Source organism: Rhagoletis pomonella, unplaced genomic scaffold (genome assembly GCF_013731165.1).
Source record: "Rhagoletis pomonella isolate Grant_MI unplaced genomic scaffold, Rhpom_1.0 Rhpom_scaffold_00003, whole genome shotgun sequence".
Taxonomy (NCBI): Eukaryota; Metazoa; Arthropoda; class Insecta; order Diptera; family Tephritidae; genus Rhagoletis; species Rhagoletis pomonella.
In genome coordinates, this window is record NW_023458557.1 from 38,293,977 (window position 1) to 38,312,600 (window position 18,624).

Consider the following 18,624-nt stretch of genomic DNA (forward strand, 5'->3'; position numbering starts at 1 on the left):
CTTTCTGTATTGCCGAAGAAGCGGAGCTGAACACCTTTTGCAGAGAACACCTTTCTGTGTAGGCGGCCTTTGGCCGCACTTAGGGGTTATAACCCTTACCAAATAGAATTCTCCTTTTGGTGTGCACCAACTGGGGTTACCATCGCAGTGATGTAGCCTTGGGAAAGGAGGAGGTAACTAGAATTCCCTTTCTGTGTGGTAAACCTGGGACTGACGCCCCAGTGATGTCTATTATGGTTACTGGGTGTTTTATAAAAATGTCTTGCGCAAATGAACATTTTTCAAGCGAAAAAACGCAAATGAAAATTGTGATTTTTGGCAATTTTTCTGAGGGGTCCCTAGGTAACCATAGGGGACCTAGATGGTCGGGGGTTGCATTTTTGTCAATGGCGGTTCATTCCCTCTCCAAAAAGGTGGGTTAGAGGTGTCACGCCCACTTGCCCTTCGCCCACCGCCACTTTAACGAACGGCCATAATGGAAAGCCAACGCGTTTAATTAACTACAATATGCATTTGCACATACATGCATTTATATTTTTTATTATCACTAAATTCTGAAAACTCAAAAGGAAATCATAATATAATACGTATATCAAATTAAAGGTAAAAACTTGCACTTTTAAAATAATATAATTTTTTTTAGCATTGATTATGGACCTTTTCTAAAAAAAAGGTTATTTTATGAAAAAATTATGAAATTTTTTTGTTTTATAATATTTTTGGCTTAAAAATATAAAAAAAGCATACACATTTTATATATCAGCTTGAAGATAAATTAGTTGTCTTGATTTTGACATCATTACCTTTTGAATCGGTTGCGGAGTTTAGAAAATATTATTATTTTAAAATATCAAAATTTTTTGTTTTACCTTTTATATCTACTTTACTTTTTAATTGCGGCAAATAATATTTATATAGTTAAAATCAGCGTAAAAAGTACCAGCAATCTGCATTTTTAGTTTTTCTATAGCTGAACGGTTGGTTATCTTGATGTATGCCCCTTTTCTCTATAATTACCCCTATTTTAATCTTCCTTCCTCTATCTTCATCTTTACTTGTATCGGTATCCTCATCCTCATCTTTTTCTTTAAATGTATTTATTTTTGGCTTTACTTTTATGTTTATCATTTTCTTCATCTATATATTGCCCTTCTCCTTTGCCCGTATATAAGTAAAGTGTTTAAATTTACCTTGATCTTCATTTTTGCGTTTATCTTTACGCTTCTTTGTTTTTGTTTTTATTTTTACCTCAGTCTTTATCCTTTTCTTTTTCTATGTACGTACTCACCTTTACTTTCATTCTTGTATTGGTCTTTTTCTAAGTAATATTCTTCAACCGTTTATTAGCAAGTTTTTGTTAAATTAATACCATGTGCATACACTCAAGAAGCACCTGTTTCCGTCCCAACAATTTCCGTTGCACCATTCCCGTGTGCAATTTTCGTTGAATTTGCCAAGTTACTCCAAGCCAACCAACCGCCGCTAAAGAAGTTTCACTTCAAAAAACATTGTTATGTTCAATATAAAATTGCGAGTAGATTCGCTTTAGAAGCAGTTTCTTTTTATAAGTAATTTATTCGCAGTATTTTTACTTGGTAAGAAAATAACACTTTCTTATTTTTTTAATATTTATGTATAAGAAAGGCCACACAATTTCGCTACTAATGACTGAGATTTCTTCTAAATGTTGGATTTACAATTAAAAGTTATATAATACGCGATGCACTTCTTTTTACCTTACTAATTTGAAATAGTCTCAGTTTGGAAATGGTAAAAAGGTTTTAACAGCCGTCAACTATGACTCCGAAATAGCCAATTTATGCAAATAATCTAAACATTAGTAAAGAAACGAAAGCATCAAATAGTCGATAATATATAAATCGAAAATAGTATCATTGATAATTGACTAAATTGCATAAGAAAGCATAATAAAACAAATAATAAGAAAAGTGTAGTATCGATGCCGCAGCGTAATCTATGTGATGTGCTCGTTGGTAGTAGGTCGTGATCGTCTCGTTGCGTTGCCTAGTAACGTTTGATTGCGTTCACGCTGCTCGTCACCAGCAAAACTGACATATCCACCAGCAGCAAGGTTATCTCCCCCAAAGACACCCGCCTGCCGATTGCCAGCAACGTTAACGTCCCTTAGGGTAATGTTGTTATCATCTTTGTCACCGTCGTCGTCGCTATCAGTGTCATTATCTTCAGAACAGGATGTGCTTAGCCCATCAGAGGAATTGCTGCTGCTGCTACCACGTGTCGATAGTTTAAGACTACTACATATATCCAGCGACGCGGATACAGATATTGCTGTCGATTCGATTGCCGATGGATGGTAATTTGGGCTGGGGCATTTACTTTCTCGATCACGATGTCATCTATCAGCCCCCATTAGCGAAACGAAATCGTCGTCCGTATCGAGAATACTGCTGGAATGTGGAACAACATTGCGTGCCTGCAAAAAGCTATTGCCAACAGGTACAGGGCCACCGTATAGTTGATGAGGTGAGTATTCTCGAGCGTGCACTTCACGTTTTTGTATGTTTATGCCAAAATTGGAATGCGTTCCAGCTGCTGCTGCTGTGTTAACGGCAAACGAAGTTTTAGCTGATGTGTTGTGGTGTCCTGAGCGTATGCCTGCTAAGTGGATGTGAGATGTATAATCAGTGGTTAGTGCGATCTCGCCATCAGGCAATACAAGATTATCTGTAGCTCCGTAGCGATTGACTTTAGCCAATGGTTTACTAGCGGAATGCGAAATTTTTTTTCTATTACCTGATTGTCCAACAGCGCTGCTGTTGCCACTAACTACTATGACATCGCCGACAGTGGTACTCGCTGTCGGCATGCCAGTTACCATACGCTCTGAATTGCTGTTACCATCTTGGCGTTTGCTCATTAAGTATTCCGTCTCACTACTGGAACGACGTGTTCCCCGCGGTAGAGGTTGATAGTTACTGCGGCCTTGAAAATGTCGACTAATCGAGCTGCTTACTACTCCCAAATGCTCAGTAACATCTTGTTGCATATCGGAGATGTCCATCATAGAGAGGAAAGCACGACACCAGTTATGATTCGGGTTGTTCCAATATTGAGGCGAGTTAATATGAAATGGATAATGCGGGAAACTATAGATGTGCGCGACAGCTGCTATGAACATCTCAATACAAATCAGGAAATTCTGAAAAAAACACGTAGTTTTTAAGGAAATTATGTACATTACAATGGGACTAATGGTTAGTTATTTAAATTAATTTCCCTTATCATTGTAGTGTTTCTGCGCATTCACAACTATAACATTTTTAAATACCTGCAGCATTGACGCCAAATTCGTATCGTCTCCAAGTGAGAAAAAAGGTTGCAAAACATTATAGTAAGCTAATAAGAACAATATTACGCCTTGGCTGCAATAAAAAATATTATCAATCTTAAAAAAAAATAGACTAAAAAACTTACAAAAATGAAAAGAACACCACTGCCTTGATGCAAAGAAATTTTGGTATCGGTTTCATTGGTTTAAGATCCTCCTGTTATTATAAAAGTGAAAGGTGAGAATTGTTTCCAAATTCATTCAAGCTACATTTTTTTTTACTTTATTAGCTTTATAGAAGAGTACCAAACAGTACATAGCAACAAACTGTGAAATGTTATTGATCACAATGATGTAAGGAAAAGCCACATTCCCCGCGAAGGTTCCTTCTCCATAAACACCACAGAGCTCGCAAATACTATTAAATAACATTTACACCAATTTAATATAATTATTCGCGCTAAGTTTCTTTGTATATATGTACATATCGATGGTCCTGCGCAATAACGACACAATTCAAAAAATAAAAACCCTTACTACTGTTAAGTCACTCATGTCTTTAATCCTTCTAGAATTCACGTCTAACTGCTTACTTTAGTAAGGACTGGAAATGGATTACACAAGGATTGGAGAGAAGAACCACTTAACAGTAGTAACAGTTTTTATTTTTACAACGCTTTTATCAACTTAGAAGAAGACTAAAAAGTAGAAAATAAATAAAATAGAAAACTTTTTAATATAACACGCTTTTATAAACAGACTAAAAAGTAGAAAATAATATTTCTCAGTCCCATAGAATTTGTTTTGATAACTTTTGATTTAGAAATTTTAGCAGAAGTCATTACAAACAATTTATGAAATGGAAAATGAAAAGCGTGGGCGCATGTAATAAATTTGAATTGATATGAAAAGTAATTAGTCTGTTCCAATAGCAGTCCGGTTTACAGGATTTAGTCAGAACTTACAGGAAGTCGTTCCTATTGACACAAAACCTGTAAGTGGGAACACATTTGAGAGAGTAAATGAGCAACTGTTCCTAGTCAGAAGTTACAGGATTTAGTCCGGAGATTTTTTTCCTGTAAGTTCATGAAAAGTGTCAAACGATCAGCTGATTTACATGTGCAAACAAAAACAGAAAGCAGTGAAAGCAAAGAAGCTTATATTTGTTAAAAAATGGAAGTAAACAACGAAATATTTGAATATGTATAAATTTTAATAATTATTTAGTGATATTTCAGCCAAATCGGTGTAGTACCAATGACATGTAAACAAACCGTCTGACGTTTCTGCATCTGTTCTCCTTTTACTCTCATATGAGAGCGTAAAATTGTAGTTTGACAGTTCCACAGGTTTTAGTCCGAAGTTCAAAGGAACAGACTAAATATATGTATGTACATATGTGGGTATATGAATAACGATCGCTTAAAATCGATCTCAACTTGCGCTATAGAAATTTTAGGTCTACTATTTTATGTAGTTTGACTATTGTCTATTAAAATTAATGCTTTGTATTGCATGCGCTCTATTGAGGAAGAAAATTCTAAACTATATGTTTGAAAACAAAAATGATTTTTTATTTAAATTTAGAAAATATGCGGATCGCTTCAAAAAATTATAGTTGTATCTTCTAGAAAATTTTCCTCAATGAATGGAAAAATCAAGGGTAAAAACGTTTCTACAAATAATATAAAATTGAAATACAAGAACCAAGGCGTATTTAACAAGGTGGTGTTGGCCGTATATAAGTAAAAAATTACACTTAGTCTGTTCCAATAGCAGTCCGGTTTACAGGATTTAGTCAGAACTTACAGGAAGTCGTTCCTATTGACATAAAACCTGTAAGTGGGAACACATTTGAGAGAGTAACTGAGCAACTGTTCCTAGTCAGAAGTTACAGGATTTAGTCCGGAGTTTTTTTCTGTAAGTTCATGAAAAGTGTCAAACGATCAGCTGATTTACATGTGCAAACAAAAACAGAAAGCGGCCCTACAAGAATTGTGTGATGGAAACTAACACATTCTCATTTATCTTACTAACACATTTGCAAATTTTGCGTTGGTTAAAAAGAGCCCATTAAATAAGGCCATAAGTTGGAGGAAGACGGAAGATCACATGTACACAAATGTTTACATCAGATTTTTCACACTGCCCTTTAGAATTTGATAGAAACTTGTAGGTAGCCAGTGACAGAAATCTCTATAAGTCCTGCCACTCAAATGATTTGTCAAATGATAGTCACTGTTCTTGCAGGGGGTGAAAGCAAAGAACCTTATATTTGTTAAAAAATGGAAGTAAACAACGAAATATTTGAATATGTATAGATTTTAATAATTATTTAGAGATATTTCAGCCAAATCAGTGTAGTACCAATGACATGTAAACAAACCGTCTGACGTTTTTACAGGAAATAGTGCTTTTCGCGTTCCTATGCACTTCTGCATCTGTTCTCCGTTTACTCTCATTTGAGAGCGTAAAATTGTAGTTTGACAGTTCCACAGGTTTTAGTCCGAAGTTCAAAGGAACAGACTAACTAACAAATTATACGCTGATGTCCATATTGTCATTGGTATGAGTTACAACAAACACATCATTTTGACGTAATGGCCTCCACGGCGAAAAACTCAGCTGTCGCCCAACACCACCTTGTTTAATACAGCTTGACAAGAACGTTAAAAATACAACGAGTAAAGTGCAAGTGTCTGTAACACGCTCCACGTTTTTCGTTTTCAATCTCATAAATTGTTTATGACTTTTGCTAACATTTCAAAATCAAAAGTTATCAAACCAAATTCTATGGGACTTAGAAATATTATTTTCTACTTTTAGTCCATTTATAAAAGCGTGGTAGTTATTTAAAAAGTTTATTTTATTTTATTTATTTGAATTGTGTCGTCATTGCAGAGGACCATCGATATGTAGGTATGTATGAGATAAATATGTATAATATAATAATTTACAAGGCGTACTTAGCACGGTGCATAGGCAACTGGCTGAGTCAGTGGGATCGTCGGTTCGAATCCTACTGAAAGAAGTCTGATGAGGAAATGTGGTGATTTCCGAAATAGCTATCACTTCTACTATTTTTTCAAATTATTGTTGCTTTTCCACAATAAATTTTCTGTAAAAAACGGCCTCGAGCTCAATAAAAATTGTTGAATATAATTGTCATAAGGCCAAAAAATAACAAAAAACAAATAACTTAAGGACGAGCACACCTAAAAGTTAAACATTCTAAAAATAGAATTATTAGCAAAAACCAACAATACCAACAATCACATGATCAAGTGAATTGCAGCGGAATAGCTGCGCTTGATTGTGTTGGCATAACAAAAATGAAAATAGTGGAAAAAAGCAAACGATAATTTACAAGGCGTACTTAGCACGGTGCATAGGCAACTGGCTGAGTCAGTGGGATCGTCGGTTCGAATCTTACTGAAAGAAGTCTGATGAGGAAATGTGGTGATTTCCGAAATAGCTATCACTTCTACCATTTCTTCAAATTATTGTTGCTTTTCCACAATAAATTTTCTGTAAAAAACGGCCTCGAGCTCAATAAAAATTGTTGAATGTATAATATGTAGGTAAATATCAAGGCATAACAAGGTAGAAGTGATTTCGACATTTCTCTCTTTTGAACTGCGACTAAAATGTCAACTCTTAACCCTATACTATTCAAAATTTTAATTTTTTTAATATAAATTTTCAATTGTTAGCTGTGCAACTGATTTTAAATACATAATAAAATGAAAAGGAATTATGGGCGGTATGTTGTGTTTGACAAGAGCCAGGACAACAAACTTGTGCGTTATTTTAAAACTCCGAAGTATCAAAGCTTCATTAGGAGAGTCTTCACGTGTGCGCGAAGACCATTTTAGTGCCAGTGACTTTATTTGTTGCCCATCGCAGCCGGGTATTTCTAAGCGGACGCGTTTGTTCCCAGGTGCAGGAATTATTATACCGAATATGAAGAGAAAATTTTTCACTCATATACATGGATAGACCAAATTTCAAATGGTGGTCTAACAAAACCTAAACCGGAATTCCTTGTTGACATAAAGAAACTGAAAATAACTTTTAATAAATTTAATGGAAAGGAAATTTCGAATTGCATAAATTTAATAGCTGAACTATTGAAGTTAAGTTCTGATGTAAATTTAGAATAATCAAACTTTTTTTTAAATGTCTAATATACTTTAGAATTAAGTTTTTGAATAAAATAAATAAATGCTTAAAAACATTGGGTAAAACATAGTAAAAGCAAGAAAATTGCCAAAATGGGTTTATGAATGAGTGTGTTTCACTAAGTGTGTAATTTTGTGTAAGTATGCATTTCCACATTTACATTAAAACGAAAAGGCAATACCTAAAATGAAGCTGATTGTAATGAGATTTTAAACATTTTCATATCTACAAAAACTTTCATTTCAAAGATATTAGCCCGTAGTTATAGTCAAAATAAAGTCGACTCTAAAGTTAAAAGCCGCGTTTTTTGACAGATATCCCATTGAAAGTTATGTCAAAAAGCTGCTTTTAACTTTAGGAGTCGACTATTTTGACTATAGCTACGGGCCGTTGAGTTTTATCAAATATGGTAAATGCATAACAAAGGGTTAATTTTTTTGTTTACATTTTTTGACACTACAGTCAGCTATGAGAGAGCTCGACTGAATTGTCACTTCTACCTTGTTGAATACGCCTTGGGTAAATATATACGAGATAACTATGTATATACGTATATACGAGAATAATAATTAAATAAAATAATGTAAAAAGAATAATTTTAAAAACAAGCTTTTATTTAAGATGTACAATCAAAGGAATAAAATAAAATAGTGCTACAAAGGATTTTTTAGCAAGAAACTTCTGTTAAAACTGCACTAAAATGAATAAAATAAAATAAGTTAAGTAATGAAAATTAGTAACAATTTATATTTATTTACTTCGTTTTTAAAAAGTTTGTCGCGCGAATAGCGAACCGGCACACAGTGCTTCCCTTCAATATAAAATGTGGGCAAAAACAGAATTATGGACGGATTTAAATGAAAATTCGCCTCTTAGTAAAATTGAGGACGCTAAATTCACGAATGCAATTTGTTTTTGCATAGCTTTCATACTTTCACTGTAAATGCAGTTTGAAGTTGAAAATTTGGGTTCTTGTGGCTTTTACATAGGTATGTACATATAGTTCGTTCTATTTTCAAAAGTGAGGTGTCAAATGACAGGGCTTGGCCTGTAGATGTGCAAAAAAGTTTTTTATTTTTGAAAAGCGTTGCCACCTGTTACAAATTTTATTAAAATTATTTAATAAACCAAATGAATTAGATATTACAATATGGGTATCAATTCAACTAGTTTTGAAAATACTTTACTTCTAAACGACACGTAGAAGGATTGCCACATGTTTCAAAAATCAAATTCACTTTAATTAAGGGAATAAGGTAACTGAAATATGTATAACAATATGAGTATCAGAAAAATTAAAAACTTTGACATATTCAGAAAGAAATAAGTGAAGAGTAAAAACCTTCCTGAGTTAATTTAAGAGTCCAGTAATTTAAAAGGAATGTAATCAGAACAAATCAATGACTGACAATGTATGTATTTGTAATAAAATAACAAATACGATGGCGTAATCCTATGGTTTGACGTAATTATTATTTTAGTTTAAATAAATTCAACTTTACAAATAGGTGGCAACCCTATTCGTAATATTTTTATGCTAAAGCCTTCTTAAACCTCTTTCATCTGACTCCCTTATGGTGATTCCTATCTATTTCAATTACCTAATTCCTTTAGTTCAAGTGGAATTTGATTTTTTAAACAGCATGCATGTAGTTAATATACATTTCGACTGATACCCATCTCTTAATAATTGATTTAACTTATAAAAAAATTTGAATCTAATTTTTTAACAATCTAATTTCTTAACAGGTGGCAACTCTTAAAAAAAAATAAACCTTCGATTGTCCACAGGTCAAGCTTTTTAATCTTACACTTCATTTTTGAACATGGAACGAATCGTACAGATCTCAAGGCACTGGCAAAAAATAAAAAAAAACATTTTATGCATTATCGAAAAACGCATTACTCCAGAAAGTGCAAAAAATGAGCAGGTTTTTATTTTAAAAGATAAAAGCCTGTACTATTTACTAAACTAATAAAAATAACCTATTTTTACATATATTTCTTATTCATTCCATTAAAATTTAGGCTTTTTTGAAATTTTGTTTAAAAAAATTGTTTTTCTGGAGTACCGCAGGGATTTTAATTCCTGTAATTCTCTACATTTTATTTATTTATTTATTTATTTATGGGGGAACAGTGTTTGTACATGTAAGACAATAATCTTTTAATAGTACATGTACTTAATTAAGTAACATATTATAGAATTGAACTAAAACTAAAATTAAGTGAGCTTACAACTAAAAAGAAGAATCACTTATATGTGAATTTTTTTTTTTTTTTTTTTACATTTTTTCTTAAAATAAAATAAAATATGAAGACTACCAGAGAAGATAAATGAAGAGAAGAGAGGAAAGAAAGGAAAATTATTTATCACAATCGTACTCACTACATAGACTTGAAGTAATTAAGTATTATCGCCTTGTAGTTACTCCTATTCAGTATAGATTTAACGGACTCGGGGATATTGTTCCAGAGTCTCACAGCGTTGATGAAGAACAATCTCGATGAGGCTAGATATGTGTATTTAGGGACTATCAGGTTGTGGCGTCTACTGGATTTTGTTGGATTTAGCTTCTCATATGAATACATTGGAGATTTCCATTCTAATAATTTATATATAAATATGCAGTTCCTAGCGGCAAGATACTCAGTAATGCTGCACCCCAAAATTTCATTTTTCCAAAAGGATATGTGGTCGAACTTTTTTAAACCATACACGTAACGGGAGACATTGTTGAAAATAACATTGATTTTGTGGGACGAGATTGAGTCAAACTTGCTGTTTTTGCTTTTTGCTGTTTGTGTTGCCGGGGTGTATCACTTTTGAGTAAATTAGCGTCTTTAAATTTCGAAATATTGCAGTTTCAAGCATTTCTGAAATTTACCGTTATATGAAAAGCGACCGTAATTTTAGTCCGATTTCAATAATTTTCAACGTTTTGGTTTTATGTCGCAAGCACAATAACCATACCGAGTTTGGTACAAATTGGTATAACGGTTACCGATATACATATGAGCCATTCTTTTTTAAGTCGGACGGATTTCGTAAAAAAAATTATGTTATGTCTCCGATTCGCTTCAAAATTTTTTTATGGGTTCTATACGCGAAATAAGCTAACACGTATTCGAGGAAATTTTTTTATTTTTTTTTTCTTCGGAGATATGATCTGTCAAAGTTTTGATTTTTTCGTGATTCTGACTATTCATGTACTTCTTCAAATGGTTTTATCTCGGGTTCTGCTCATCGTAGGGACTTCATCTTAACGTAATTTTAAAGCTAAAGAAACGGGCTTAACATTTCTATGTATAGGGTGGTCATGATTGTCCTACGGCTAACTAAGCTATAAACAGTATAACTTTTTGAAGTTGATTTACATAGTGAAGACCAGTAAATTACGGATTTAAAGTCATACCATCATAATCCTTGTTTAATTATCTATAAAAACCATGTTGTTAAAAAATGGGGGTTTTAAAAGAACTATTTTTAAAATATTTTTCTGTATAACATTGTGTTTTATTTTGTGAGAGTTAACAATTTTTTGAAATTTGTTTTCGGAAACTTAGGATGAAATATATTTAGCAAGGTATTAAAAATAGTATTTTTGCTAAAACCTAAATGTTATAGGGAATTCCGATGGGTACTCTCATTCAGTAATAAATATTTGTTCTTTAAGGCGGCAAACATCTAGAAATGGCCGTGGCAATTTTAGGACTAGATTTCGGCAGAATACCTTGCTACATATAATACAATATGTGTATTACAATGGATATGTGTATTCTTCAAAATTATATTGTTTTTTTTTTTTAAGCTATGGTACCTTCTTGGACCAGTTAACTATTTCTATAACTTAGTTTATTTTATTTCATCACAATAATTGCTGTTGATCTTTCATACAAAGAAAAAGGTTTTGCAATTATCTTATATCTGGATACTGGAACTATACAATGCAATTTCCAAGTGCCCTTAACAGCTATTGCCCTTTTGAAACGATTTTGTAATTTTTTTTCTTCTGATTCATATTCCTCGTTGGTGGCAAAACAGCGTACAATATTCGGCAACGATTCATTTGCCCAAGAGAACAACTCCTTCGGAGTTTGAATAGGATTAGTCGTGCGTTGTAGGCTAGCTCTAGCCGCCAACCTTTTCAGAGTTCCACCCAACCCATCACATGCCCCTTTACCATGTGAAGTTGGGAAAAAATGCCACTCTGCAGTCATACCAAAATCACTGTTATGGTGAGTCAAATTTATAAAATTCTTTTTGTTTTTCTATTGTCCGCTTGCCCCGTCCGAAAAATAGACAATTTTGTTGATGTTGGGTAATTTTGTTTTTAAAAAGTTCACTAAAAATCGCTGAAAAAGGTGAACAGCAACGGTGTTGTGATGCAAACAATCCGAAATAACAATTAAATTTTTTACTTGCACTACGTCTTTTTCATGTTTGTGATAAATTGCAAACGGATGCACTGTTGCTTGGTCATTGTTCCAATGTATACCTTGCACAGAATTTTGAATAACAAACGCATAGTTTTCCGAAAAATCACAAACAACAATGCATTCATTTGCTGTTAAATTTTGCTTCGGATTATTAAAAAATTCTGTCTGTTTCACCACGAGATATGAATGTAATAGCAATTTATTTAATCCGTCTTTCAGCATTGTTAAATATTCATCTACCGGGGATACTAAAGTCTGTAAAGTAGTCCTGTCAACATTCGTCTATTGTCTGTAAGTAATGCTATCAATAAAATGATCATCGAAATTTTTGTCTAGTTGTTCCATTACGTTTTCCTCACCAGGACAGTCATCACAAGTTCGAAAATTGCATTTAGTAGAAGGCGGATTACATATCATTCGTTTTAGACAGTCTTGATAATTTTGTAATGGCTGTGGTGTATCGACTGTAATTCTTTTAATATTTGCTCCATCAATTAACAGCTTAACATTTTCATGTATGGGGCAAACACAAACCGAATGCGTACCACTTGCTCCTGCTAATACACAATGCTTTGGTCCCAAAGCAGCAAATTTAGAAAAACTACACTTAATAGTTGGATAAGTGTCTTTGAACGAACAATGTAGTTCTTTAAGATTACTTAAAACTAATCTTTTTTGCATTTGAGTTCTTTTTCCGTCAATTTTCACAGAGACATAATTCTTTTTCCCGGGCATTATTCGGCTATTCTCATCAGATTGATAAAACACCGTTACCAAATCAAACACCTTTTTCTGAAGCAGTTTTCTTAGCTACGACGATCATATGCTTTGTAGCAGTGGGGAAATGTTGTAAGATCTTGCGAAATGACCATTCGTTGAAGATAGTAAAGATTTTTATCTGCAGTGTTCTATCATTGCATTTATTAAACTGCTCTTTTAAAATCTGCAAAATACTGACGTCATCATCATGCTCTTCGCTGTCATCTTCAGCATCATAAGGAATGTGGAAAATCTCCTTTTTTATTGCATCAGTAACATCCTTAAATTTTTTCTCCGAGTATTTTTTTTGAACAATTTTATTTGCTTTGATGGGCGAAGCTCCAATATAAGAAAGGCCTCTATTTAAAACCTGAACTGCTGCCACATTTGCTTCTCTATTTTCACCAGAAATTTTATAACTACTTTCTGAGCTACTCGCAGAAAAATCTTCAGAATTGGGCAGCTCCTACCGTAAAATAGATACAATTTTTATAGTCTTACAAAATTCACGATTAGTTACGCAAACAACTATTTAATTATTTTTAAAACTGCCAGCTGATATACTTAATTAGGTATTAGCTGATCTTAAATTTAGCGGTATAAAAAATTGTTATATACATACATGTACATGTATGTATGTACATACCTACCTCGGATTTTGTTATATTACGACGACAAGTGTCACAAATGCGCATTTTTCTTAAGTCCTCTGTAACTGGTAATTTCAGTGCACTGAGATCCTTTTCAGTATTTTTTCGCAACGACCGTTGTTTAGTCAGCGGATGACGGTGCAATTTGTATGGATTAAAACATCTATCCAACCGGATAGGCGAATTATTTTTGTTCGATACTTTAGGCATTGAATAATATTTCGTATACAACGTGCAATTAAATTTCACTTATATTTTAGTCTACAATATTTTAAGTATTGTAATTTATAATGAAATCTCCAGCATATGGTACGAAGTAAATGCAATTAATAGTTCCATTAAATTATGTCAAACTTCAATGACGTATAGTAGTTTACAGGGATCATAAAATTACAAGCGAATTCAACAAGTACATACATATATCAATTTGAATTACGTAATATAGTCCCTTCAAAATAATATAACTCGTCATAAAAATAATTGTTTTAAAATTAGTTGTTGTAAACCTTCCATTTTGAATAATACAGATATCGTAATACACATATTGTATTATATGTAGCAAGGCATCCGCAATAAAATTTGCGTTTTTTTAAATCTAGTCCTAAAATTGCCACGGCCATTTCTAGATGTTTGCCACCTTAAAGAACAAATATTTATTACTGAATGAGAGTACCCATCGGAATTCCCAATAACATTTAGATTTTTGCAAAAATACTATTTTTAATACCTTGCTAAATATATTTCATCCTAAGTTTCCGAAAACAAATTTCAAAAAATTGTTAACTCTCACAAAATAAAACACATTGTTATACAGAAAAATATTTTAAAAATAGTTCTTTTAAAACCCCCATTTTTTAACAACATGGTTTTTATAGAGAATTAAACAAGGATTATGATGGTATGACTTTAAATCCCTAATTTACTGGTCTTCACTATGTAAATCAACTTCAAAAAGTTCTACTGTTTATAGCTTAGTTAGCCGTAGGACAATCATGACCACCCTATACATAGAAATGTTAAGCCATAATAGTCAGAATTACGAAAAAATCCAAACTTTGACAGATCATATCTCCGAAGAAAAAAAAAATAAAAAAATTTCCTCGAATACGTGTTAGCTTATTTCGCGTATAGAACCCATAAAAAAAATTTGAAGCGAATCGAAAGTGTGACACCAAATTTGGTGTCCGAAGTGAAAAAGAATACCTCATATATGTGATCATAAGTGGGCGGTGCCACGCCCATTTTCCAAAATTTTACCAAAAACGTATTCCTTGGTCAAGAATTGTTGCAAGCATTAATTTTGAATACATTAGCTTTAATATTTACTGATTTATCGAAGATTTCGTATTTCCCTAAATTACCGTTATATGGGATCCGATTGTCCGATTTTTTAAATTTAGTATGCTATACCAAGATCAACAACTGTGCCAAGTTTGGAAGAAATTGGTGCAGCGGTTACCAAGATATACACATGTAACCATAAGTGGGCGTGGCTACGCCCATTTTCCAAAAATTTAAAATTTTCTTATTTTTCGTCTGAAAATTATTGTAAATATCAATTTTGAGTGAATTATCTGCAGTAGTTACTAAAATATCGCAGTTTTCGTATTTCTGGAAATTACCGTTATATGGGAAGTGGGCGTGGTTACAGTCCAATTTCGACCATTTTCAATACCAACCTACGTTGGATTAATGGAAACCTACATACCAAATTTCGTTGAGATATCTCAATTTTTGCTCGAGTTGTCGTGTACACGGACGGACGGACAGACAAACATGGCTTAATCGACTTCTCTATTCATTCTGACATTTATGTATACATTTGTCTATATCTATCTCGATTCGTTTTGGCTGTTACAAACAACCGTTATGTGAACAAAATTAATATACCCTTGGGCACAAGTGCGCTCGGGTATAAAAACAATACAAATTTATGTATACAATTCAGGGCTGAAAACCACTCCAAAAATCGGTGCGGTTCTGTTCAGTGGTTCGAACCACTTAGAAAAAACTTAGACCGGTACAAGAACCGGTTCATGAGTCTCCCTGAACCGCGATTCGGTTTGGTTCAAATGGTTAAATTTTTGTATGCTAAAGGATACAAATATTGCAAAAAATATTACAAAGCTAATATATATAAATAAAAGGCTTTGCTACTGAGATCAAATTCAAATATCTATATGTATAGTGGTGGAAAACTAAATAGGGACGCGACATTTTAGCAAGTTTTGGCTATTTTGCTTTTGTTTATTTGATATTTATTTTTGTTGTTAAACATATAAATCCAGGTTTCATACTTTGTGCAAAAATTATGAAAATTCTGGAAAGTTTCATCTAAATTTAAAATTTTTTAATAATAAATTTTTAAGCTTTAAGTTAATTTTTGGCAATTTTTCACGTATTTTCTAAGGTAAGGTTTGGACAAATCGTGAGCCTAGTCGAGTAGACAAAAACAGCATAGTCAGAATTTTGAATTGACACTCAAAATGTTGGCTTAATGTTGAAACCCTTATTTTCAGTAGGTTGGAACTTAAACTAGCTCTTAACTTATGGTCAAAATAATAGGAGTGTGACATTTAACTAATTTTCTTTTGTTGATTTAATGTTCATAAATTTTTTATAAAAGTATAGCTCGTTATATAACGACAACCATATAAATCCAAATTTAAAACTTTGGGCGCGTGTGAATCGGTAACAAAGTTCTATGGGGAAAGCTGTTGAATAATATGTTTACTATGGTGAGACATTTTTGCCAATCTGCTGTGTGAAATGAAATATTTTTTGACAGCAGTACATTTTTGATAACCGCAGATTTATTTGGAATAAAATATTACAAATTGAAGTGAAATGAATATTTTAAGAAAGCATCTACCATCGTTGATTGCAATTCATCTATTTAAGCTTTTATTTAACGAAAAATTACACACATAAACAATCTTTGCGATTGTCAAAATTTTCTATGCATTTGTCAAAAATTTCACTAGCCTATGAGCTACTGAAATTTAATTCACCTCATAGTTGTCAAAAATTTACTCGACGCGAACTTTGTTACCGATTCACACACGCTCTTTATACGGTTATTAGAAAAAATCAACAGATTTCAACAAGGTATAAAATATTTTAATCAGAACTAAAAAATCGAAGAGTGCAGTTTTATACAGCCAATTCAATTTTAGTATAATGTAGTGCACGCACGCAGGTGCTATCAAAGAAAAGAAATTTTGCAGGTATACATTACGGATTGCAATTTTAGACAAAGCCGAACCGAACCATTTTCTGGGGTGGTTTTCGGTACGGTTTTCGCATTTCCAAATAAACACGGTCCGGTTGGTGGTTCGGTTCGAAGCCCGAAAAAAGCGACAGTTCGGGTCAAAACCGGTTTGCAGCCCTGATAAAATTAGTTTATAATCAAGCAGACAGTTACAATCTTGTGTAAATAGAAACATTGACACTTTAATAGTGGTTCAGATGAATGTTTGGTTGGTGTAAATGGATTTGCGTTTAGATTCCACAACTCGTACAACCTACAGCCATTTGGCGGCTTCAATGAATTTAAGTACGTCATACAGAGAGTGGTAGTTGCACTCTAAAACATATTAGGGTCCATTAGTTGAGATCTAACAGAGGCCTCAATGGCCGCTTGGCTATCCGAGAAGATATTCAGATGAATATTGGGAAAATATAAGGTAGTTTTTTGGTCAAGAGATTTCGCAGAAAATTTAAGTGGTTGTAAATATATAAATAACAAGTAAGAAAGTCTAAGTTCGGGCGGAGCCGAACATTAAATACCCGGCGCAAGTTTTCCACCTTTCCGAAAGCTACCGCTACATGATAAGCCGGGGTGTATACATTTTAAGTAAATTAGCGTCCTTAAATTTGAAATATTGAAATTTAAAGCATATCTGAAATTTACCGTTATATGAAAAGCGGCCTCAATTTTAGTCCGATTTCAACAATATTCAACGGTTTGCTTTTATGTGGCAAGCACAATAACCATACCGAGCTTGGTACAAATTGCTAGAACGGTTAGCGAGATACATATATGTGATCACAAGTGGGCGGTGCTACGCCCATTTTCCAAAGTTTTGTCATAAACGTATTTCTTGGTAAAGAATTGTTGCAATCATCAATTTTGAATAAATTAGCTTCAATATTTACTGATTTATCGAAGATTTTGTATTTCTCGAAATTACCGTTATATGGGATGTGGGCGTGGTTATTGTCCGATTTTAGTTGGTATGCTGTACCAGGACCAACAACTGTGCCAAGTTTGGAAGAAATTGGTGTAGCGGTTACCAAGATATACACATGTAACCATAAGTGGGCGTGGCTACGCCCATTTGCCAAAATTTTGTAATATTCTTATTTTTCGTCTAAAACTCATTGCAAATATCAATTTTGAGTGAATTATCTTCAGTAGTTACTAAAATATTGCAGTTTTCGTTTTTCTGAAAATTACCGTTATATGAGAGGTAGGCGTGGTTATTGTCCGATTTTTTAAATTTTCAGCCATTTAGTATGCTGTACTAAGGCCAACAACTGTGCCAAGTTTGGAAGAAATTGGTGCAGCGGTTACCAAGTTATACACATGTAACCATAAGTGGGCGTGGCTACGCCCATTTTCCAAAAATGTATAATATTCATGTTTTCCGTCTGAAACTCATTGTAAGTATCAAGTTTTGAGTGAATTATCTTCAGTAGTTACTAAAATATCGCAGTTTTCGTATTTCTTAAAATTACCGTTATATGGGAGGTAGGCGTGGTTATTATCCGATTTCGCCCATTTTCAATACCATCCGTCCCACGCCCAAAAGAAGTTCACGTACTAAGTTTCGTTAAGATATCTCAATTTTTACTCGAGTTATCGTGTGCACAGACGGACGGACGGACGGACGGACGGACGGACGGACAGACAGTCACCGCTTAATCGATTTCTCTTTTCATTCTGATCATTTATGTATACATTTGTCTATATCTATCTCGATTCGTTTTGCCTGTTACAAACAACCGTTATGTGAACAAAGTTATAATACCCTTGTGCACAAGTGCGCTCGGGTATAAAAATACAAGATTTGGGCATGTATCTTCAAATCGATCTAGCTTACGTAAATCTTCATATTTTAGCGGAAGTCTTAAAATATAACTAGAGTTCACTCTTTGATGCGAAACTGTGTGCGTTTGAGCGAATGTGCGAAAATCGGCAGTTTTTTTGCAACAAACATACGGCACTGTTATAGCGTCGTTTCGCACAAACGCACAGCAAAGCAACAAAACAATCGAAAA

General features: G+C 33.4%; 1 protein-coding gene across 3 annotated transcripts; it reads right to left on the reverse strand.

The window, feature by feature from the left end:
* Window positions 1–1,539: 1,539 nt before the first annotated feature.
* Window positions 1,540–10,099, reverse strand: LOC118735192 (transmembrane protein 184C-like). Of its 3 annotated transcripts, none has more exons than XM_036464837.1 (6): window positions 9,882–10,099; window positions 3,593–3,728; window positions 3,457–3,527; window positions 3,311–3,404; window positions 2,776–3,181; window positions 1,540–2,637 (listed from the first exon to the last, which is right to left on the reverse strand). In XM_036464837.1, exons 1-6 carry the CDS (start codon window positions 10,082–10,084, stop codon window positions 2,375–2,377), a joined length of 1,173 nt encoding a protein of 390 aa, XP_036320730.1. In that variant the 5' UTR covers window positions 10,085–10,099; the 3' UTR covers window positions 1,540–2,374. The 3 variants fall into 3 exon arrangements, with proteins under 3 accessions (XP_036320730.1, XP_036320729.1, XP_036320728.1); XM_036464836.1 differs by having other exon boundaries at window positions 1,540–2,640; XM_036464835.1 differs by having other exon boundaries at window positions 1,540–3,181.
* Between the last annotated feature and the right edge of the window lie 8,525 nt (window positions 10,100–18,624).

Bases quoted from the DNA above. Each gene is read 5' to 3' on its own strand.
- LOC118735192 (XM_036464835.1), bottom strand. From the start codon at position 10,084: ATGTATTCATATGAGAAGCTAAATCCAACAAAATCCAGTAGACGCCAC. The intron at 3,528-3,592 runs GTAAAAAAAAAT...TTATAATAACAG, and splicing joins TCTTCTATAAAGCTAATAAA to GAGGATCTTAAACCAATGAA. The intron at 3,405-3,456 runs GTAAGTTTTTTA...TTTTTATTGCAG, and splicing joins GTGGTGTTCTTTTCATTTTT to CCAAGGCGTAATATTGTTCT.